This window comes from Eublepharis macularius, chromosome 15 (assembly GCF_028583425.1).
Source record: "Eublepharis macularius isolate TG4126 chromosome 15, MPM_Emac_v1.0, whole genome shotgun sequence".
Lineage (NCBI taxonomy): Eukaryota > Metazoa > Chordata > Lepidosauria > Squamata > Eublepharidae > Eublepharis > Eublepharis macularius.
Genome location: NC_072804.1, coordinates 53,782,738 through 53,806,396, shown reverse-complemented (window position 1 = coordinate 53,806,396; position 23,659 = coordinate 53,782,738). Strand labels below are relative to the sequence as shown.

The window sequence follows — 23,659 nt, the reverse complement described above, 5'->3', positions numbered from 1 at the left end:
GCCGGGCCCCTCCCTTGGAAACTTTACCGGGGGGGGAGGAGAAGGAGGGTCTGCGGTGGGGTGGGAGGGGCAGCGGGTCATGTGAGGGGAGAGCCTTGCTTTGGTGCTTTTCCTTTCAATTTCCAGCCGGGCTCGCTGGAGAAACCGACCAGCCCTTGGCAATTGCTCTCCCGGGGGGAAAGGAGATGGGCGCCTTGAAGCTCTCCCTCGGGCTCTTGTTCCTGCTGCTCGCGTTGGCCCAGGCAGGTGAGTCTGGAAATGCTCTGTTTTAGCCGCAGGGTTGGGCGGCGAGTTTCAGAGGGCATTTGTGTGTTTGGGGTTTCCTGGTTGCTGGTGTGGCCGTGAGTAAGGAGCAGTGGCAACAGGGCTTCCACCAGGGAGTTTGCCTGACCCAGTCTCCCAGCAACTCCAGCCCCCAGTCAGCGGGGCTTTTTCATGTTTTTTAAGTTGGCAATCCCATAGCCACATTGTTACAGTAAGTGTCACAAGTTCTGTGAGTTCCCGGCTTTCACTTTAAAAAAAGGCTCTCTCCCCCCTCCCCCACCCGGTCAGTTGTAGAGGTGTGCCTTTCCCCTTATATCTCAACAGCAGAAAGGGCTAGGTATGAAAGAAAGAAAGAAAGAAAGAAAGAAAGAAAGAAAGAAAGAAAGAAAGTATGTTTTGCACATTATGCAGTGGTTAAACCGAAAGCTGGAACTTTTTTGCACATTAAAAGGCACAAGGGACCGCTTCGTGGGGAGTAAAGTTAGCAGCCCAGTTGTTTTTATTTTGCAGTTGGGTGTGCCTACACTTAGACCAGTCCTAAGGGAGGCAGCAGTTGCACAACCCCAGCAGCAACTGCATCAGTGCATGGTCAGGATGGAGGGCCTCAAAGAAAGAATCAGTTTTCTATAGATGGGTCTTGACCTTGTCCGTGTGATTTCCTTAGTGAGTAGCTCAGAGATAGTTTTCAAAGTCCTGGCTGAGTTCCGGAATATATCAGATAATAATACAGAAATATGTGCATGACTGCCGTGCATTTCTCTGCCCCCTCAAGATGGAGAATCATGCAGGGACAGCAGGGTAAAAAAAAAAAAAGTAAACTATAGATCAGGCGATGCTAGCAGGGGGGTAGATGTTTCTCCATTCATGTTTCAGTAAGAGAGAGACACAGAAGGATAAATTATGTGAGGGAGTTGCCAGGCAAAACCAAAAAGGAGCATTGCAGAGCTTTAAGGCTAATGAGTTTTTAATGGCATAAATAGAGTTGCCACCTCTGGCTTGGGAAATTCCTGGAGATTTGGAGGGGTTGGGGAGGAGAGGGGCCTCAGTGGGGTAGAATGCCATAGACTCCACCCTCCAAAGAGGCTATTGTTCTCATGAGGGAAATTCTGGGAACTCTCTAGGCCTCACTTGAAGGTTGGCAGTTGAAGGCCTAAGGGAATCCATGAAGGCTTCCACTGCCATAAACCTATTCACCTTCCAGGTGTCACAAGACCCCTTTACTGTCTTGTGTGACACCTGAAAGATGAATAAGTTTGCAGACCTGTAAACAGGTTTGGGATCAAGAATTGAGAGGGGAGAGAGAGAGATTTTCACGCCTGGAAAATTTCAAATGGACTTCAGCCAAGGATGAGCCTGTAAGTTTGGGGGGGGGGGCGGGCTTGGCCATGAATCACGTGAATGTGTTGCGAACAAGAAAAGGGACTCGGAGCAATCAGCAGTTGTGACATCTCACATTCCGCTGAACGGAGCTTTTCAGAGGCCAGAAGCCAAGCGGTTGCGCTCGACAGAAAGCAGGCGAAGCATGGCTCTTTTTTTTTTTTTTTTTTTTTGCTTCCTCACTTAGTTTCAGTTCTCCAAGCACAACTCTGTTGATCTCATCACAATTGAGACAAACAGTTTTTGAGAGCGTTGACAGGGCTCAGAAAAGAGCTCTGTTGCCTACGGTGAACACACACGTCTTTTGTCCAGCTGTTTCTTCAGATCAAATGTGTTGGACAGGTTTTAAAAATGGCGCCATAACCAGCCAATCTTGTATACCAAAGGCAAAAATGAGGCCAGCTGCTGTATGGCTTCCAGCCCGAGTCACTCACAGTTGTTCTCGTGTTGATAATATCTGCCTCTTCCCTCGAGGTAAAGGGCTATGGTATCCACAAGGGGAAACTTAAAGTACAAACGGGGTTGAAAGTGGACAAACAGCCAGAAAGATGCAGAGAAAAGAAATTACACTTGGATTCTGTGACATGAAGCTTTTCTAGTCCCTGTGAATGTTAATAATAAAGATAATAAAAAATAACCACATTTATAACCCAGGGCCACATGTCTGAAACTTCAGTTCCAGAAGCAGAGACAAAGAACATGGCGCAGAGTTGCACATTTCACTTGCTTTTGTGTATCCCCCTTCAGGGAAAAATTTCCAGCTCTTTCGCCAATACATCTTAAAGCAGCAGGAAGAACGAGCCATCAAAGAGATCTCTCACCGCCTGCGCTTGCTGGTCCAGGCGTCCGCCCCGACAACTTGGATCCCTCCCATTGAGAGCACTATCCGTCAGCCCCTCGACCACTTCAACCGGCAGAATCCGTTCACATTCAATCAGGTAAAAGATGGCAGTGGAGTGTGCCTGAAGGTAGGCTGTTGGGTTGTGAAGGTGTCTTCTCAAGCAATCTCAGAGGTTGCCCGCAGTCATGTAGGTCCCAAGCAGAATCCAAACCCCAAAACCAGGTGAGGCCTTTTATTAAGGCCACAATAATACAAAATAATATGCAAGCTTTTGAGTTCCACAGAGTTCTTCATCTGGAGGAATTTTTAAAGGGACCCCTGATCTTAAAAGCATCTGCCTTTATCCTGTGTAGAACATCAACTAGATTTGAATAGCTAGCCGTGCTGGATGGAGCTGGTTGCAGCTTTCTGGGAAGGAGAAGGAAAAATGGAAGCCACCTGACCGAAACTCTAAAAACCAGGCAGCCTTGGTTCTTGGGACATGTGGATTTCATCCAAGGCTGAGAGCAGAGGAAAAAACTTTAGTAGTCATTATAGTAACAATACGGGAGACTAATGGTAGATGCTGTGCCAGGTAAGAAGTCAACGGAAGCCAAATTGGGCAATATTATCTAGTGGAGAAAGAAAGCCCACAAGTACGGTCTCTGCCTAAGTAATTTCTCCGGGGTTGAATGTTAAGTTAGTCATGCATGAAGATATTCTGAGTGTGTCCTCTTCTTTTGCAAATTTAAAACGCGTCCAGGAGAAGGGCAGGGGGGAAATCATGCCAGACAAAAGTCAGCCCACCCTGTGTGCAATGTTTGCATGCGTCTCTGTCTCCTTGTAAACCCACAGCGTTTCTGGATTAATGAGGAATTTTGGCGACATCCCGACGGGCCTGTCTTTCTCTACATCGGAGGCGAGAGTGCTCTTTCTATGTTTTCCGTCCTGTCAGGTGAGTGATGTGGCACAGGTTTGGGCTATGTGAATATTTGTGTTAGGTAGGCTGAAGAAAGCAGTATCTTCTTTAGGGCCTCTTTAAAACACAGCTTCCAGCGGCTTGCTTTTTACAGGCTAGGAAATGATTGCACTTGGTTGGATGAGGGGTTTGGGTGGGGGGGGGGGCTGGTGTGGCGAGATGGTCGCTCCATTGCTTGTGAGGCAATACAGGTTGGCTGCCACCACATTGTGCAATCTCTGCTCTGTAGGGTTGCTGGGTCCCTCTAGTCCCCTGGTGGGGGACTGGGAACCCGGCACTCACCCTCTGTGGCATCCGGCGTCCCTTCCGGGAAGTGACCTCATCACGCAGTTCAAAGGGCAGCCCGGCATGTGCTCCTGCACTTGCCGAAGGGCTGAATCGTCCCCCCCCCCGTGGGCCTGATTCAGCCCAAAACGGGTCCGTTGCGGGGCGTGGGGGCACACCACGGTGGGGTGCGGGGGCATGCCATGCTGCCCGGGGGTGCCCCGTGCCACTGGGGGTGCCAGGGAGGGTGCCCTGGGGGTGCACCCCCCATTGGCCCGGTAAGTGGGGTCAGGGAGGAGGAGGTGGGAACAGGGAATCCCCGGCCCCGGGCGGGGGACTGGGAGCCCTGCTGCTCTGTGTGTTTTCCTGGAATGTTGGTGGCCCGAGTCTGTCTATGGCTGATGTCTCTCACCCCAGAGGCTCAGCAACTTCGCCCTTGCGGTTCCAGTGAGGTGGAAGATACTGTTTACTACATTTTATGCTGCTCCTATTACGAGCTCAATTGAAACAGATTCCTAAACCCGTTTCTCACAAATTTCTCTGGTTCAGAGGAGGAATCCGTTCAGATTTTATTGGCAGATTCCATCCCATATGTTGCTTTTAAGGTGGACACTTTTATCTTTCTATCAATAAACATAAGGAAGAGACTAATCCCAGCTGCCCCTATAAGACTTTTAGCCAAATTATAAATATATTTATTCCAGGCTTTTATTGCACCACTTATTTGTATTGGTATTTTAAACTCTACTATCTTGTATTTTGTTATGATGGACTGATTAACTTGCATTGAAATCGTGCTATCTGTAGTTTGTTATGATGGCCTGTCTAACATAGGGTTGCCAGCCTCAGGGTAGTGGCTGGAGATCTCCCGGAATGACAACTGGTCTCCAGGCCACAGAGATCAGTTCACCTGGAGAACATGGCTACTTTGGGGGGTGGACTGTATGGAATTATGCCATGCCAAGGTCCTTTCCCTCCCCAAACCCCACTTTCTCCAGGTTTCTCCAGGTTTCACCCCCCAGATCTCTAGGAATTTACTTGTATGGAAATGAATTGTGGTAGGGGGTTAGGTTGTTATGGCCTACTGCTATAACAATAAATATTTTGTTTGCACTCTGGTGTCTTGGCCTGATTTCAGGGCACCACGTGGAGATGGCTGAGAAGTACGGGGCCCTGTTGGTGGCGTTGGAGCACCGCTTCTACGGAGCCAGTCTCAACCCTGATGGCCTGGAGGACCACAACCTCTTCTACCTTTCTAGTCAGCAAGGGTGAGTCAGCTCCTAGGGCTAAAACTGTCAGGTGACAGCAGGACTATACCCAGAGTTGCCAGCCTCCAGGTGGGTCCTGGAGTACACCTGGAATGCCAACTGGTCTCCGGACTACAGAGATCAGTTCCTCTGGAGAAAAGGGTGACTTTGGAGAAGAGACCTCTATGGTATCACATCCCTGCCCTCCTGTAGCTCCACCCACAAATCTCCAGGGATTTCCCTACCTGGAGTTGGCAAGCCTAGCTGTACCCTAACACCATGGACAAGGCTGTGCTCTGTATTCTCCACAGGGGAGGTGTGAAGATCCATTTGTTTTATGTGCTTAAAAAATATCTCTTGGTGCTTTGCACGAAGTGACGTGGGCACCAAAGGCCTTCCCCCACACTGGAATCTTATTCAGCTGCTCTTCTGGCTTCTGAGATTTTTTAAATCAGGTCTTGCTTGTAATATTTTAAAAGCTTAAGGAACAGATGCTTGGTTATAAAATCACATGCGAAGCAGAAATTCCAGGGAAGCTGAACTATGTGTCCCAGAAGGCAAGGAGCATTTGGATACCCTAATAGAGTACACCTAATGTGTTAAGGTCTAGCTCATTCATATTGAAGAGAGAGTGTTGTGAAGTGGTTAGAGTGTCGGGCTAGGATCTGGGAGACCCAAGTTCAAATCTCCGCTCTGACATGGAAGCTTGGTGGGTAACCTTGGGCCAGTCAGACACTTTCGGCCTAACCTACCTCACAGGGTTGTTTGTGAAGATAAAATGGAGACAAGAAGAATGATGTAATACCCTTTGGGTCCCCATCAGGGAGAAGGTATCTATCTATCTATCTATCTATCTATCTATCTATCTATCTATCTATCTATCTATCTATCTATCTATCTATCTATCTATCTATCTATCTATCTATCTATCTATCTATCTATCTATCTATCTATCTATCTATCTGTGTCATTTATAGTCTTCCTTTCTCATTGAGACTCAAGGCAGGTTACACAGTGTGAGATTAGTACAGTCGGTATCAAGGACATTTCCATAAGCAATGCCATAGGGTAAATAAACACATGTTTACAAAGACATAGCATTCGCAAGAATCCTATACAGAGTTGAAGAAATGCCGAAACAGAACATAAGCAATTCTGGGGGCATAAATGAAGAAAATAATAGTTAGGTGAGCCTGAGGGTGCCCTTTTGGTGTTTAAACTTTGGATCCGTCTCCCTCACAGGTTGTCTGACTTGGTGTCCTTCCGCCTGTTCATCACCCAGAAGTACAACCTGACAGTGAACAATACCTGGATTTGCTTCGGCGGTTCTTATCCCGGCTCGCTCGCAGCCTGGTTCAGGCTGAAGGTATGCCTTTGAAAGGCTGTGAGTGATGTGGCTGGTGACGGCCTTAAAATTGCTGCTTGTCTTCTAGCTTCAGTGAGCATAGGTCAGGTCCAGAATTCTAGCCTAGGCTGCCTCCTACAGAGATGGATTGATAAATGGTATTATAGAGGCAGAGGTGACATTTGAACCGGGAACTTTCTGATTCGAAGCTGAGCCAATACACCAGCTCTTGGAAGTAAATCCACTACGTACAATGGGAATACACTGTGTGCAGGCCTGCAGTTGTCCACCATCCCGAGGTTTTCATCAGCGACTAATCTGAACAAAGTCCATATTTTGAAAAGCAGCACGTGATGCATTTCAGGAGCATATGATGTTGATTCCACACCCTGATCCGTTCAGGGCCATATTATTCATAAAGCTGACTAGGCCGAAGCCTAGGGGCCCCGCAGGGACTAGGGGCCCGCCAATTTTTTTTTGCTGAGACACTGTGACCTGCGCCCTAAAGCTCCAATGGTTAAAGGCACTTTGCACTTTGTGCCATAGCAATATGTGTACATATATATATCCAACCCACTTTCAATACTCTTTAGTGAACATTTGGAACTGCTTTTCCATGTGTGGAACAAAAAATCCGCTTCCAAAGGATTGCTAAAGTGCATTGAAAGTGCATTATTCAACATGTGTGGAAATGGCCTCTCTCTCTCTCTCTCTCTCTCTCACTCTCACTCTCACTCACTCACTCACTCCCCCCAGTTCCTTTATTCAGGCAAGAGTAATAAAAAGTGGGAGCATGTGCTCTAATGTTCCCACTGGCCATTGGGACCAGCCAAAACGGTTGGATATAGGGCTATGTACTGCAGTCTTGAACCTATTGTACCAGGGCCGGGCTGTCAGCTGTAGTGGGGTGAAAGATTGAAGTGCTGGAGGGGCCCTGAAATACCTGAAAGCCTAGGGGCCTGGTGATGGGTTAATAAAGCCCTGGATCCATTCCGACGAGAGACAAACGGTAGCCTAAGGAGTTAGACGTGTTAGTCTGTAGTAGCGAAATAGTAAAGAGTCCAGTAGCACCTTTAAGACTAACCAATTTTACTGTAGCATAAACTTTTGAGAACCACAGCTCTCTTCTTCAGATGCAGAACTGTAGCCTGAGAAGCCAAAGGTAGCCTGAGAGCTCTTTATCTCCCTTCTTCTGTACCATGAGCAACGATGGAGGTTTTGAGGAGGATCTCCCCGCACCCTGGCATGCTTGCTGCTTGTTTTCATAGGGTTGAGTCCTGGCTTGCTTGTAGAAGACAGCAGCAGAGCATGATGGGGAAAGGAGAGCTTTGCCTGTATCTCCACGGTGGAAGAGGACAGCTGTGTGTGTGCTGAAGGAGGGGAAATCTTTTAGGGTCAAAGGCTACGAGGGGGTCCAGGTGGGAAGCTTGCATCCTCACATCATTGGATATTGCACTGCAGCAATCACCAGTTTGATGTAGTGGTTAAGAGCGGCAGGAATCTAATCTGGAGAACCGGGTTTGATTCCCCACTCCTCCACCTGAAGCCAGCTGGGTGACCTTGGGTCAGTTGCAGCTCTTTCAGAGTTCTCTCAGCCCCACCCACCTCACAGGGTGATTGTCGTTAACACACTTTGTAAACCGCTCTGAGTGGGTGTTAAGTTGTCCAGAAGGGCAGTATATACATACGTTGTTGTTTTTCTTCTTTTTCTGCTTCTTTTTCTGCTGCTGTTGCGGGGAAGAGACCCACATGAGGTTCTTGGCATGCCAAAGGGTTCCAAGTTGGATGGCAATTCTTCCTATTTTTGTTGGTACTGGGAAAAGAGCCACCTTGAACCACCCTGCAAAATCAGATCGAGATGTGACCCTCTTGCCGAAAAACTCATTCCCCCCAGTTCACAACTGATTTTCTCTCTTCCTCCCCCAGTTTCCTCATCTGGTGTTTGCTGCTGTTTCCTCTTCGGCTCCTGTCCGAGCCCAGCTGGACTTTAAAGGCTACAATAAGGTGAGACTTTGCCAAGAGTGCTCGCCATCTGTTTGGGCTGGGGTGACCAGCTGCCGGCACACAAACCAATCGGGCTTCCCAAGCAACTTTACTGGGCCGTCAGTAACCTGACCCCGCTAGATAAATCTGGTGATGGAGATAAATTTCCCAGATATCTAAGGAAAAAATGTTTTATGTGTAAGAAGTAAAAAGAGATGTCCCACTTCCGTGTCATTTCTTTCTTCTGGGGGTGTTACTTTTTGGACTTCTGCCATGCTGTGACAGCTGGTTGGGGCCCAATTGAGCCTGTTTGGTGTAGAGATTAAGAGTGGCAGGACTCTAATCTGGAGAGCCGGGTTTGATTCCCCACTCCTCCACCTGAAGCCAGCTGGGTGTCCTTGGGTCAGTCACAGCTCTCTCAGAGCTCTCTCAGCCCCACCCACCTCACAAGGTGTTTGTTGTGGGGATAATAATGACATACTTTGTAAATCGCATTAAGTTGTCTAGAAGAGCAGTGTATAAATCGAATGTTGTTGTTGTTGTTATTAATTATCCTAGAATCTTGTGGTTACAAATGGCTTGTGAGGCAAAATATAAACTTGAATGTGCCCCATACCCCACCCTGAACCACTGCGTAAAGAACAGAGAGGTCCCAAACTGAGTGTGTCATAGAGCTGCCCACCAGAGATACCACTTTCTGTACAAATCCTTTTAAGCTCTGGATAGTATATGACTGAAGAGCCCCGTGGCACAGAGTGGTAAGCTGCAGTACTGCAGTCCAAGCTCTGCTCATGACCTGAGTTCGATCCTGGCGGAAGCCGGGTTTAGGTAGCCAGCTCAAGGTTGACTCAGCCTTCCATCCTTCCAAGGTCGGTAAAATGAGTACCCAGTTTCCTGGGGGTAAAGTGTATGTCCCCCTATGGGTCAGTAATGACTCAGTGCTTGCACAGGGGACTACCGTTACCTAGTATATAACTATCCAAGAGAACTAATCTCTAGAAATCTGACAGGAAGAAAATTGATTCATTTGAAATGTGGTGCTGGAGGAGAGTTTTGCGAATACTATGGATGGCCAAAAAGACAAATAAGTGGGTATTAGATCAAATCAAGCCTGAAGTCTCCTTAGAAGGTAAAATGACAAAACTGAAGCTATAGTACGTTGGTCACATCACGAGAGGACAAGATTGTCTGGAAAACTCAATAATGCTAGGAAAAGTGGAAGGCAGTAGGAAAAGCGGAAGACCTAAAACGAGATGGCTGGACTCAATAAAAGAAGCCACATTCTCGTTTGCAGGATCTGAGCAAGTCTGTTAAAGATAGGACGTTTTGGAGGTCTTTCCTTCATAGAGTTGCCATAGGTCGGTTGCAACTTGATGGCCCATAACACACACGTAGTATATGACTACAGAGACTAAGGAAACAAGCCCTGAAGATGAGTGAGTGAATGAGTTTCTCGTATTATCTGTAGAGGGTTCGTGCTGCTTGTAATTTGTGGTGGTCCCCGTTGCCAATCTCACGAGTAGAGCTCCCATTCTACAAATATAACCTGGGTTCCTTCCGCATGTATTTCTTTAAAATACAGTGGTCCACAACACTATATAATCAGAATTAAAACAACCCCAATGCCAGTATAATCTAAAACAGAAAATACAGTGACCAACCCAATCACCAAACCAAAGAAATTTTAAAAAATCAACATATGAGCTGATGGCCAAATTCAGCGTTACTGTGGTTTTGCGAATTTCCGCAAACTTCCTTTTCCTTTTATTCCTGATTCTCTAGGTTGTTGCTGAGAGTCTGTTGAATCCAGTGGTTGGTGGTTCCCGAAAGGTCTGTTTTTAATAACCAATGATTGTGAGTTTGGGATGTTTGCCTGGGTGGTCGGTTTTTAGAGGATGGCAGTCCATCAAGGCTGCAGAAATTTTCCTTAAAGCTCTTCTGCCCTCAGCTTCGGGTTGTCAACTCTGGGTTGTAAAATTCCTGGGGGAAGATGGAGTTTGGCAAGTGGAGGGAGTTCCGAAAGGAATTGATGCCATAGAGTCGATTAACATTAAGGACTTACAGTTCCGGTTGCTCAGGAAGGACGTTGGTTGGCATCATACTCTAGTTTCATTTTATGTTTTTAATCTTTCTCTTCTTATTTGGTTCGGGTTTTTTGGTGAAGGGAGGAGAGAGACTATCTTGTAGGAACATAATAAGTTGTTGTGAAGGCGTTTCTTTTGACCAGCTACTAGGGTTGCCAACCTCTAGGTGGTGGCTGGAGATGTCCTGGAATTACAATTGATCTCCAGGCGCCAGAGATCAATTCCCCTGGAGAAAATAGCTGTCTTGGAAGATGACTCTATGGCGTTATATCCTCCTGAGGTCTCTCCCCTCCCCAGGGTCTACCCCAACAAATCTCCAGGAATTTCCCAACTTGGAGTTCGCAACCCTACCAGCTACTGTTTTCTTCTTTCTTTTTTTCGGCTCATTTTGGCCGAAGTCTGTTAGGCAAGGTATTGTTCAGGAGAGAGAAATTATCTTTCTATATAAAAGGCAAGCCGTATTGGCGACGACACACTTTCCCCCCCTCGTTTGCCTGTGCTGGAGCACCAGGATAAAAAGTGCATCATGGTCAATGTGGCCTCCAGAGGGCGCCGTTGCAGAAGGACGGCCAGGTGAGTCGGCCCACCCCTCCAGAGGGAGCCACGGTAGTGGGACGCCCAGCGTTCCTGGGTTTTCTAGGGCCTGTTTTTTTAAAAAATGGGCTCAGTTGCTAGTTTAGCAGAATTACTGTTTTTAGTTCTTGTTTTGTTTGTTTTCGTTATTTATTTTATCTTTCTTTTGTTATTTGGTCCCTGGCCCCAGGGACTGAATAGCAAAATGGTCCCTGGCCCCAGGGAGGCCCGCCTTCTCGGTCCTGGCTCCATCCTGGTGGAACACTCTGTCTAATGAGACCAGGGCCCGGCAGGATCTATCGTTCTGCCAGGCCTGCAAGATGGAACTGTTTGGCCAGGCATTTAGCCGATGCTGGGTAGGGCCCCCGCCAACCAAATAGGGCAGAATGGGGCCCTCCCTATCAAAACATCCATCTCCAAAAATAATTTTTTTCTCTTTTTAACTATCTTTTAGTGACGGTTGAAAATGAATTAAACGAACTGTTTTTTTGCTGCTTTGTACTTGTATTTTAAATATTTATATTGTATTTATTGTGTTTTAAACTGTGGACTGCAAATTTTAATGTGTATTAATGTAGTCCGCCCTGAGCCTGCCAGTGTGGGGAGGGCGGAATAGAAATAGAATAGAACAAACAAACAAATAAATATTTGTATGACTGTAGAAGAGGACATAAAGCTGCCGGCTGTACTTTGGATGTATGAAGACAGCTGGGAGCAGGTGGTAACGCCTTGAAATCAGTCCTGTATTCTTTACCTTTATTTTTTATTTTTAGTTCTAGCTAGTTTTTAGTTTCCTTTAACTTGGAGGGTTTTTAAAAGAAATTGAAATTTCTTTTAAAAGCTAATTAGTTATATTAATTGTTAACTCATTAGTTACCAATATTAACTACATTATGCGATATTCAGGATGGGAAGAAGAGAGAACACCCTTTTAAGGATAATATTGGCCCACTGAGCAAGCAAAGCAGAATAAAGGCTTTTTTACTGGATAGACCTTTCTGTGCTCTGGCTGATCCTTGTCAACTAGTAAAGTTTCTATCTTATCATAGCATTTAGCAGACAGTGTTAAGGAAGTGTCAAATAACAACAACCGTTTATTTCAGTTTCCTCCATCAGTTCTTGAAAGGCCTTGTCAAACGAGATCTGAAATTCTAGATTTATTAGCAAAGCACACTTATTGCATAAACTTTGGATGCTGTAGATTCCACCCCCCCAAAGGTGCCACTTCCTCCCAAGGAGCTGATCTCTGTAGTCGGGTGATCACTTGTAATTCTGGGAGGAGTGGCTTACCCAAGCCACTTACTGAGTTTCATGGCAGTAGCGGGAGTTGAACCAGCGGAGTGCTGATTCACAGTCCAACCATTTAACCACTATGCTACAGCAGCTCTCCAGCTAGGGGCAATGGAGCTTTATATTAGGCTTGCCAGCCTCCAGGTGATACGTGGAGATCTCCTGGAATTACAACTGATCTCCAGGCAAGAAGGATCAGTTCCCCTGGAGGAAATGGCTGCTTTGAAGGGTGAACTCTATGGAATTATACCCCACTGAGGCCCCCCCTCCTCTCCAAACCCCACCCTCCTAGACCTGGCGACCCTTCTTTATATCCCTGTAAGCTGCATTGACTACAAATGCCGCAGTCACTTCCCATAAGCCATGGTTCCTGCCATACACTGATCTACTCGATCTCTTAGGGTTGCCAATTCCGGGTTGGGAAATTCCTGAAGATTGGGGGTGGAGTCTGGGGAGGCACTTCAGTGGGGTATAATCCCATAGAGTCTCCCCTCCAAAGTAGCCATTTTCTCCAGGGGAACTGATCTCTGTCATATGGCGATCAGTTGTTATTCTGGGAGATCTTCAGGCCCCACTGGGAGGTTACTCAACAACCAACAAGAGGCATCCCCAAGAGACAATACCGGTAAATCATACACAAAATACTTGGGGATAAATAAATACACTTATCAAGGTTCCAAATTATCAAATTATATCTTTATATCTAAAGTGCTCGGTGTTATGTAGTTGCTATTTATAAGATGATGATGATGATGATGATGATGATGATGATGATGATGATGATGATGATGATGATGATGATCTGGAACCTTGATAAGTGTATTTATCCCCAAGTATTTTGTGTATGACCCACCGGGAGGTTGGCAGCCGCTGGAAATAGGCCCTTCATTGCACCCTCTGCCCGAAATCTTATTGCCTTCCCAAGCCAGTAGACTCCACTCTAGATCCACTCTAGACCTGTACTGCTAGAGAGAACCCAGGAGTCCTGGGCAGTTTGTGTGGAATACCTTTTCAAGGAAACCGGAGGCATCTCGTTGGTTCTACTGCTTTGTGTAAGATATTCCAAGTCTCTCCTTCTCAGCCTCCATTCTCTTGTGGCAAATTTATTAATACAAGAATCCTGGCTCTCTGCCCTGACCACTAAACTGTACTTTCTTGCCCAGAAGTGACTCTCTTGCTCTCCCTGTGCAGTGCCATGAAGCAGTGGCTGAGGCCTTCTCCACGGTGGACAGCCTGATACATGCTAAGCAAATGGAGAAGCTAGCGAAGGACTTCCACTCTTGTGCAGCTTTGACGGAAGCCAGTGACCTCGTCGAGCTGGTTGGCAACCTCGCCAGCGTCTTTATGGGTGCCGTGCAGTACAATGACAAAGGTGTCGTGTGGGGCTCAGTGGCTGGTCTGTGCAGGATCATGACCAACAGTACTGGCTCCCCCTACCAGAGACTGATGGTTGTCAACAACGTAAGAGCATGTTGAAATATGCAAGCTACTTTCCCCCCGGTCTCTGCTTTTATTGGGGGGGGGGTGTTAATTATATTGGATTTTCACTTGCACTGTGTAATTCTCCTTGGGTCTCAGTGAGAAAGGCAGACTATTAATAATAATAATAGCAGCCTCAGTAATAGTAATAATAATCCTTTTGTATGCATAAAAACCTTGGTCCCTACTAGCATGTTAATATGAAGCATGTAACGTTTGATGCAATAGCTGGTCAAAAGATTTGTATCAATTATAAAGGTGCCTCCGCTCAATCGTGCAGCGGACCTTCCTTTTAAAAACATTTTTTTTTAATGAAAGATCTTAAAAACCAACAGGTGGCATTTCACCTGCTTGGAAGAGGCATTCCCCCTTCGCTCTCACGTAAGTGGGAATGCCTCTTCTGGGAGGCACTTGCTGTGAGACATCCCTCATCTAAAAATGAAAGGAGACTCTTTTAAATTCGAAATGATTCCCCTCCCCCCGCCGCTCATATGTAAAAATAGGCAGATTTAATTAATATTTAAGTAAATAATTAATAGTGTCACATGGTTGACTAAGATTATCGAGTGACAGTCCTAATTTATTAACAAGTTCTAAAAATGTATTGCCCTTGGTCCTCAAAACAGTGCGATAAAGAAGGCAGATGGAATTCAAAAGCGGGTGAATTAAATTCTTTCATTACAGTATCCCTTTCTTTTTTGAGCCATAGATCCAGAGGAGATAGCCGTGTTAGTCTGAAGTTGCAAAATAGTAAAGAGTCCAATAGCACCTTTAAGACTAACCAACTTTATTGTAGCATAAGCTTTTGAGAACCACAGCTCTCTTCGTCAGATGCAACTTTATTGTAGCATAAGCTTTTGAGAACCACAGCTCTCTTCGTCAGATGCAACTTTATTGTAGCATAAGCTTTTGAGAACCACAGCTCTCTTCGTCAGATGCAACTTTATTGTAGCATAAGCTTTTGAGAACCACAGCTCTCTTCGTCAGATGCAACCGTCAATGCTACAATAAAGTTAGTCTTAAAGGTGCTACTGGACTCTTTACTACTTTTTTTGAGCCAGGTTCTTCCTGGCTCAAACCTGGGAGGTTTACGTCTTCAAATAGTCTCAGCATCCACCAACCTCAACTTGTTGTGTGGTTGAAAGAGAATTCTCTTCTACAATATGCACAGTCTTTCTGTTAGAGATTAGGAGGAGATACTGTTTTATCCAATCCATAAAACACTGTTGTTTATCATATCCACAAACCATTAATGTGATTGTCCCTGAGGGAGTTTGGGTTGGCAACTGTTGGAACTACAAATAATTTTTACTAAAAATAACTAACGACGATGAAAGAAACACTGCACAACTTCCAGATAACTTAACAAGGGTGTTTTGGTTTTCTGTGATTGGTCGTTTCCGCATGTCCTAACATCGTGCAACACTCACATAACGAGGGCATCTTCATCGTGCGGTTTCTGACGTGCTACGATCTTGTTTTTGTGGCGCAATGACATCAGAAATCGCGCCATGAAGGTGCCCTCATTAAGTGAGTGTTGCACGATGTTAGGACGTGTGGAAACAACCGTAGCTGGATGTGAACAGCCATTTTCACTTCTGGTTTTTTGCGCGTCCTCCTTCCCCAAGTCCTTCCTTGATTCTTCCTGCTTTCTTCTCATCTCTGTTCTTCTCCTCCTCTTTGCAAATTATTCCCTCCCCCTCGCTTTTCTCTAGCTGTCTTCTTTTCTTTCACATTCCCCACGTTCCATAACCATGTGCAAAACTCTCGCTACAACTAGAACACTGAGAGCAGAACCACAAGTGACAAAAGGCACAGATTGGACACTTGTCAGCTTCCCTCAAGTTTTGATGGGAAATGTAGGCAGCTTGGCGGAATGTTGGACAAGTGACAGTTGAAAAGTCCATTGGACAGCAGTCAGAGAGCCAAGCTGCAAGACCAGGATGCCTACATTTCCCATCCAAACTTGAGGGAAGCTGACAAGTGTCCAATCTGTGCCTTTTGTCACTTGTAGTTCTGCTCTCAGTTTGGGACTTGTGGATGATTTTTAAAGGCCTTCCTCTAAAGAAGAACTCTTTTGGGTACAGCTCACAAGGGCCGCTTCCCTCTTCTCATCATGCCATCTGCCCTCACGTGATGTTTTAGCCTTCAGAGAATTTGGGGCAAATACACCTGGGCATGTTTCTATGCTGTGTTGTTTTACAAGCTGGAATTGGTATGGGCTGTGGTCCAGGGCAGAGAGATGGGCTTCCTGAAATTCTCTGTTTTAAAAATACAAGTTGCTAGCCCTTATGGACGAGAAGATGAACTTGATGAGGTGTAGATGAAGTGGGCTAAGATGTCAGAAACCTGGGAATTGTGGACGTGGATGAGAGAAGGGCTTCATTGCTTCTTCTTAACATGCAACCACTGGTAGACTGAGGAATTGCCGGGCAGGGGGGGTGGAAGAGAGGTTTGCAGGAGCCAGCTGGTCCCAGGCGTCTCCCTTAGGGTTCCCGAATCCAGGTTGAGAAATTCCTGGAGATTTGGGGGTGGAGCTTGGGAAGGGTGGGGTTTACGGAGGAGAGGGACCTCAGCAGGGTATAATGCCCTAGTGTCCACCCTCCAAAGCAGCCATTTTTTTGGCAGAGGAACTGATCCCTGTAGCTTGGAGATGAGTTGTAATTTCAGGAGATCTCCAGGCCTCCCCTGGAAGTTGGCACTTGACTCAGGTTGTCCCTAACTGAGTCAGTGCTGCTGCAAAAAGATCTTGGCCATTTCCACACGGCTCCCCGCTGCTCGTAACAACCCGGAATATCGCGAAAAAACCACGGAAGATCGCGTTTTCTCGCACGAGATTTGCGCGACGTCACGTGACGTCACGCAAATCTTGCTCAAGAAAACGCGATCTTCCGTGGTTTTTTCGCGATATTCTGGGTTGTTATGGGCAGCGGGGAGCCGTGTGGAAACAGCCCTTGACTCCTTTCATGGAGGCCCTGCAGAAAAGAGGAAGAGGAGAGAGATTCTAGCATTTGGGTGTTGGGAAATAACCCAGATCCCACCACTCGGGAAGAACCCAGGCAGAAACTAAGCCCTCTGCGTGACTCCTCTTGGATTTTGACAGATGTTCTTGGAAAGCATGAAAGAGCCGTGTCTAGAAAACTCTCACAAGAAGATGCTGGAGGAACTGCGCAGCACTAACCTCTCTACGTCGGGCGTGGGCATCAGGCAGTGGTTCTTTCAGACGTGTAATGAATTTGGATATTGTGAGTAAGGCGGATGCTCTGCCCTTTCCGTACTTATCCCTGCTCCCTTCAGTGCCATCCACGGACATCGTTAATTACAATTAGATATAGCTGCAGTTATGAAGTGACTGGCCTCCGTTAGGGCTGCCAGGTCCCCCGATCCCCCTCTGTCCCGTCCCCCCCCACTCACCTGGCAGGCAGGAGGAAAAGATGGGGGGACAGGCCTCCTGGGCACATTCCCAGAAGTGATGCCATGAGAGGACCAAATGGTCTCAGCTCTGGACAAGGTGCCTCCCTCCCCCGGACTAAGCATATGGTGAGGATTGCCAACTCTGGGTTGGGAAATTCCTGAAGATTTGAGGGTGGAGGGGCCTGTAGGGTTCCCGGTTTTCCAGTGGGGGTGGGGGATTCCACGCTCCCAGCCTCTGCCCTGGCTGCCTCTTATCCACCTGGTGGGGGGAAAGGTGCAGGGAACGCGCCCAGGAGCTCTGGAGTGTGCTCCTGTGTGCTCCCAAGCTTTTGTTGCCATGCCGGGAATTATATCATTCGTTGCCATGCTGGGAAAGACATCATTCCCGCAGTGACAACAAAGGGAAGCCCCCCCCACAGGAATATTTCCTTAAAATCAGCCCCTGAGTGCCCCCCCTCACCAAGATCCACCCCTGTCCGCCGGTTTGGACCCCGGGGGACCCGGCAACCTTAGGCCTCAGTTGGGGGTATAAGGCCGTAGAGTCCACCTTCAAAAGCAGCCGTTTTCTCCAGAGGAACTGATCTCTGTTGTCTGGAAATCAGCTGTAATCCTGGGAGGCTGGTAACCGAACTTGTGGTCTTTATATGCGCTTGTGGGAGCATTACCTCTGCCGAAGAGGGGCGAGGAACGTGAAGGGAAGACGAAAAGGAACACACTGAATTTATGCTGCCAGCTCTCCAGATTTCTTTCCAGCAGAAAATCAGAAACCGTTCCTTGTCGTTTCAAAAGACCTTTGGTGGCTGGTTCTGATCCCAGCCCAGAACAGATGGTTTTACCTAGGGCTCATTTCGAGGGGGAACGCGCAGGAACGCAGTTCCGGCAGTTCCCCAAACTGGTCACATGTCAGGTGGCCTCGCCCACCTGACTCTCGGCCATTTTGGGCCCATTTCGGCCTGGATTGGGGACGAAACAGCCTGGATTGGGCCTCTGACGGGTGGTGGATCACTCTCCTGCTCAGCAGTGGCCCGATCTTGACCATTTTGGGCCCCTTTTCGGTCATTTTCAGCCACTTTTTGCCATTTTGGGCCCAATTTCGGCCCTGAATGGCCAGGATTGGGTCCAAAACAGCCAGGATAGGTGATGTCAGGGGGTGTGGCATATGCAAATCAGTTATGTTAATGACACACTTCCAGTGATGTCAAGGGGCATGGCATATGCTAATGAGTTATGCTAATGAGTTCCTCCTGCTCTTTTTCTACGAAATGACCCCTGGTTTTACCGCTCTGTCTCCTTCCTGTTCTAGATCAAACCTGCGAGGATTCCACCTGCCTCTTCTCCCGCCTTATAACTCTTCAGTCCCTGGTGGACATCTGCTCCAAGGTCTTCAACATCTCTCTCAACCAGCTCCCAGAGGCAGTAGCTTTCACCAACGAATACTATGGGGCTGACCTCCCCAAGGCCAGCCGTGTCCTTTTTGTGAATGGTATGGAGAATGGGGTGGGTTAGGATAAATATCTAGCTTATCATGTTTTGGTGTGTAATTAAACAAGACAGAGGAGGCGGGGAGCATCAGGTACTAGAATTTATTCTCTGCCCTGGAAACTGTATTTGGTTTTGTCATCTTTTAAAATATCAGATGTTTCTCAGTGACTTGCTAATGAGCATACTTTGCGTATGCTCAGGGGCACTTGACTGCTTACAACATGTATGTGTGTTTTCTCTCCCACCCCACCCCTTCCTCTGTGAGTTCTGTTTAGGGTGGAGAACACAGATCAATTGAAGGCAATGTTCCAGGAGATCTGTTTTCTGAGATGCCGTTTTAAAATGTTACACAATTTCCAGAGACTATTGGACAGTCGTTCCAGGGAAGCAGGGCAATAGGACTGACTTCAAAGAAACAGCCGCGCTAATTTTTAGTGGGGTGGGGAGAGATTGTGATGGTTAGTCTTGTTAAAGGTGGGGTGCCCTCTAGGGAGAAAAAGGCCTAACTTTTTGGGTGCCCAGGTAACTCTGGTTCTACACCAAGGCAAACGAAGTAAGGTGACTCCTTATCAATTGTGCAAATGAAACATTCTGCGTTTATCTGCTTATTTCACATAAGTTGACCTCCTTCTGCTATTCTTGAGGTGGGGCAGAGAGCTGCACATTATGCCCCACTTGCTAGCAGTTCTACTTGACACCCCCCCCCCAATCCCTAACATCAAGCTCCTCTCCCGTTGCCAACTTGCTGACTTTCGAGCCTGTTTGCTGTAGTGGTTAAGAGCAGCAGGACTCTAATCCGGACAGCCAGGTTTGATCCCCACTCCTCCGCTGGAAGCCAGCTGGGTGACCTTGGCTCAGTCTCTCTCGGAGCTCTCTCAGCCCCACCCCCCCTCCCAGGGTGATTGTTGTTGTGGGGATAATAAATAATATACTTTGTAAACCGCTCTGATGTTAAGTTGTCCTGAAGGGTGGTATATAAATTGAATGTTGTTGCTGTTGTTACTTTGCATCCACGAGGGCTAGAAACTTTTAAGAAGTAATTGCCGACATTTTCAAACCATTGAATTCTCTTCTTAATATTCCACAATTTTGGGGGAAATCATAGGATGTGCACAGCTCTGAAGCCCTTTTTCGGGTGTTTGGATGAGCCGTGATGAAAAGAGAAATGGGTTTATGAAAACGTGCAAATTGGGTTCACATTGTGAGCCACTGAGTTGCCTGCCGGCACCAGGGTTTCTGGTACCTGCGGCCACACGCACCCCACACGTGCCACGGACTCATGATGATGTCATCACGCGATGACATCATCACACAGCGCAAGCTGGGGGCATTGGCCGGCAGATGGCTGGGGTGGCGGGCGGAGGCTGCTCCGCGCTCCACACGCTGTCCCGGCAGCAGCTCGTGGCTGCTGCACCTGGCTGGGGTGTGGCAGCGGTGGCAGCAGCACGGGGATGGCTGGCTGCAGCAGCTGCGGCCCAGCCACGTCAGTTCTGCGGCGTGTGCCTTCCCCCCGACACCCCCTCCAGTGCCCTCATGCCCTGAGGCCACCACCTACCTGGCTTCAATGGGCGTGCTGGCCCTGCCTGCTGCTTAGCTGTGTGGCTATCTGACTGCAGAAATATGTCAAGACTTCTCATTACTAGTATTAAGCCATCACAGCAGAGATGTGCTCAGACAACAGAGAGGATGAAAGAGCTGAGTTCAATTCCTGCAAAGACGTGGGTGTTCTAGACGGATAATTTGAAAGGGCAGCTTTGGCCACTGCAGTGAGTTCCCCCAACCAGGTGCCCAGTCGCTTTAAGTTTAGCTAGTGATGCTCCGTTTCACATCCAAAGCTGTTCTGTCGCCAAAAAGACTAGCTCACGGTAAAAAGTCAGACATGGGTTTCATGTGAATGGTTTCCCCCTTCTGCAGAGTTGCTTTTGGGCCCTGGGGCCCTGGGCGACTCCACTTCTTTTTTTGGATCTGAGGTTCTCATTGGATCAAGTCATGCTATCAATTCAGCCGTCTCTTGTTTTAATCTCTCTGCCCACCCAGGTGACATTGATCCCTGGCACGTGCTAAGTGTCCTGAAGAACCAGTCCCGCTCGGAATCGGCCCTGTTAATCAACGGCACGTCCCACTGTGCTGACATGAGGTCCTCCTGTCCCACGGATCCGTTACCCCTTGTTCGTGCCAGGAAGGTGAGGGTGGCCTCCAAACCTTGTCTGGAAATCTTGGGGAGGGGGTGGTGGTGGAGAGTTCCATTTCTGCCTGGAAACATGGGACAAGCTCCTTGTCTCCTGGCATTCTCTTCCTGGTGGTGGTCAGCCCCAAAGATGTTTTAACATAAGAATGCCGTACTCTCGACTGGATGCTCCAAGCTAGCCAGGCTCTTGCTTCCGATAGCGGCCCATCTGGAGCACGCTAGCAGGGCACGAAGGCAACATCCCTCCCTGTTTCTTTGTTTCCAGAATCTGCTACGCAGTGGTATATTTCCCCTAAGTATGGAGGCTCTGTTAGTTGGGTGCTACTCAGTACATCACATGCCAGCTTCTTTTGACAGCAATTAAAACCAGACAGCCAGTGTGGTGTAGTGGTTAGAGCAATATTCTGAAGATCTGAGTTCAAATCCTCAATTGGCCATGAGTTCAAATTCTCAGTTGGTGACTTTGGGCCAGCTACTCTGTCAGCCTAATTTACCACATGTGATTCTTGTGGGGACAAAATTGAGGGGAGAGCCATGTATGCTGCTTAAGGCTGCCAATTGCAGCTCGGGGAAACTCCTGGAGGTTTGGGGGCATTGCCTAGGGATGGACTTCAGTTTCCTCTAGGCTCTATGGTATACCATAGAGTATGCCCTCTGGAGTGGACATTTTCTCTGGGGAAACTGATCCTTGTAGTTTGGAGATCAATTGTAATGTTGGGAGAACTTCAAGCCTCACCTAACACTGCCCTGAGTCAGGGGCAGGGCTTTTTTTCAGCTGGAATGCGGTGGAACGGAGTTCCGGCACCTCTTGAAAATGGTCACATGGCTGGTGGCCCCGCCCCCTGATCTCCAGACAGAGGGGAGTTTAGATTGCTGGTGCAGAGGGCAATCTAAACTCCCCTCTGTCTGGAGATCAGGAGGTGGGGCCACCGGCCATGTGACCATTTTCGATGTGGGCGATTTAAATTTAAAAAAACTCCCTCCTTGTTCCAGCTGACCCAAAGTGATGTCATTGTGTGGTCCTGAGTTCCACCACCTCTTTTCCCAGAAAAAAAACCATGGTCAGGGGCATAAAATGCATTAGATAAGGTAATTTGGGGAGGAAGTGTATATATTCTCAGAAATGTCAATAGGGGTTTAAGTGGGAATCTTGCAATGTGGTGTCCAAAGCAGCATTTAGTGTCAACCATGGTTCTATACGACTAACTCTGGTTTTTCCCTGCCCTCTTTCCCTGCAGCGGATCAACGCCCAGGTTGGTGAATGGCTGGAATTAGCACAAAAGATAACTGGAGGCAGCTGAGAGGCCAGGTGGGAAAGGAATTTGACCCATCCATACAACCAGAGTCCCCCACTGGAAGAAATCGGCTTGGACTGGCCCCTCATTCTTTGTGCCTTCTGGTTCCTGAGCACCAGTGACTGTGCTTTTTAATTTTTTTAAAAAAAACTTTTAAAATACAGATTTTTAAACATTTAATTCACTCTTGTTGAAGGTCTGTTCATGAAGACAGATCTACTTTCAGGGAGCCTGTTTGGTGTAGTGGTTAAGAGCACGGGACTCTAATCTGGAGAACTGGGTTCGATTCCCCACTCCTCCACTTGAAGCCAGCTGGGTGGCCTTGGGTCAGTCACAGCTTCTTGGAGCTCTCTCAGCCCCACCCACCTCACAAGGGGATTATTGTTGGGATAGTAATAACATATTTTGTAAACCACTCTGAGTGGGCATTAAGTTGTCCTGAAGGGCAGTATATGAATCAAATGTTATTATTATTATTATTAAAGTAAGATCTCTCTCCTCAACCCCCCCACTCCCCCCAACCCCTGCTCCTCTGCTCTTTATTGCAGACTGGCACATAGAAATTTGGAAGATGAAACTTTCCCATCACTTCAGTTCTGTGATAGGGAGAAAAAAATTCACCTCAACTTCTTTGTGTCCAGCTGGGTATTCAGTGCAAGGGAACAGGGCAGCAAAAATCTAGCAGCCAAAGTCAGGAAAACCTTCCAAGATGCCTGTTTGGCCCGAGGTTTGCTGAGGAGTTTTGCTAGAATCAGAACCTAAACAGCTCCTGAAAGCAACAGAAAATGTGCAAGGGCAAACTGGGAAGTGAAAATGGCCTTGGCGTGCGAGCCAGACGGAGTGGCCCCTGCATTACTCATCTCTGCTTCCTCCTAGATGCCAACAGCCCTCCAGTTCCCCCCTACCCTGCACCCAAACTCTCCTGTAGGTTAAATGGCCCAACTATCAAAAAACTAGCCCTGCCAATTAGGTTATGGAGATCAAGCATGCGAGTCCCTCTAGACCTCGATTTCTTGGTTTGGTTTTAAAACGACGGGCAGATTTACACACATGTGTATTTATCGCTGCTCTCTAAGCTACTGCAGATCAAGTGCAGAAGCAGCTTGCCCCCTCTTCAGATGGTGAGTTCGAAAGCCGCCACGGCCCCTGCGGACGGGATATGTGCAGGCAGGCTGGCTTCTCCTCCGACTTGCCCTTGATCTTCTGCAACTGGTTCCTCCTTAGACAAGCTTTCCATCTCCTGCTGTAGCTCTTTCAGGTCTTGCATCTCCAAGGCAAGGATCTGCAGCTGATTGAAAAGCGCCAGATCTGCCCGGCGCACCCTCAGCTGGATGGCAAGGAAAGAAGTGTTTGAATTTTTTAAAAAATGGGATGCCTCGCATGGAAGTATTGTGAACGAAACAAGGGCGCCCTCGCCTCGCTGAGCGCTGTAAGGGCCAGAAAGGGAGGGGCAGGATGGGGCCAGCTTAAACTCTGTGCGGTGAGGATGTGCTTCGTTGAGCATGTTAAGCCAAAGGCAGAAGCGGTGGGGTTTGAGAGGCCTGAAGGAAGCAAAGAGGGGCATGTTGTGGCAGG

At 47.6% G+C, this 23,659-nt stretch overlaps 1 protein-coding gene across 1 annotated transcript; it reads left to right on the top strand.

Moving 5' to 3' along the window:
• The first annotated feature begins 109 nt into the window (after nt 1-109).
• PRSS16 (serine protease 16) lies at nt 110-22,268 on the top strand. The gene is made up of 12 exons (XM_054999307.1): nt 110-246; nt 2,389-2,579; nt 3,317-3,416; nt 4,843-4,972; nt 6,194-6,317; nt 8,223-8,300; nt 10,062-10,109; nt 13,418-13,687; nt 16,809-16,950; nt 18,423-18,602; nt 20,639-20,784; nt 22,028-22,268. The coding sequence occupies exons 1-12, from the start codon at nt 186-188 to the stop codon at nt 22,088-22,090; spliced, it is 1,533 nt and encodes a 510-aa protein (XP_054855282.1). The 5' UTR covers nt 110-185; the 3' UTR covers nt 22,091-22,268.
• The last annotated feature ends 1,391 nt before the right edge of the window (nt 22,269-23,659 follow it).

Excerpts from the sequence above, each read along its gene's own strand:
- PRSS16 (XM_054999307.1), top strand. The coding sequence starts at position 186 with ATGGGCGCCTTGAAGCTCTCCCTCGGGCTCTTGTTCCTGCTGCTCGCG. Across the intron at positions 8,301-10,061 it reads ACTTTAAAGGCTACAATAAG|GTTGTTGCTGAGAGTCTGTT; the intron begins GTGAGACTTTGC and ends CTGATTCTCTAG. Across the intron at positions 13,688-16,808 it reads GACTGATGGTTGTCAACAAC|ATGTTCTTGGAAAGCATGAA; the intron begins GTAAGAGCATGT and ends GGATTTTGACAG.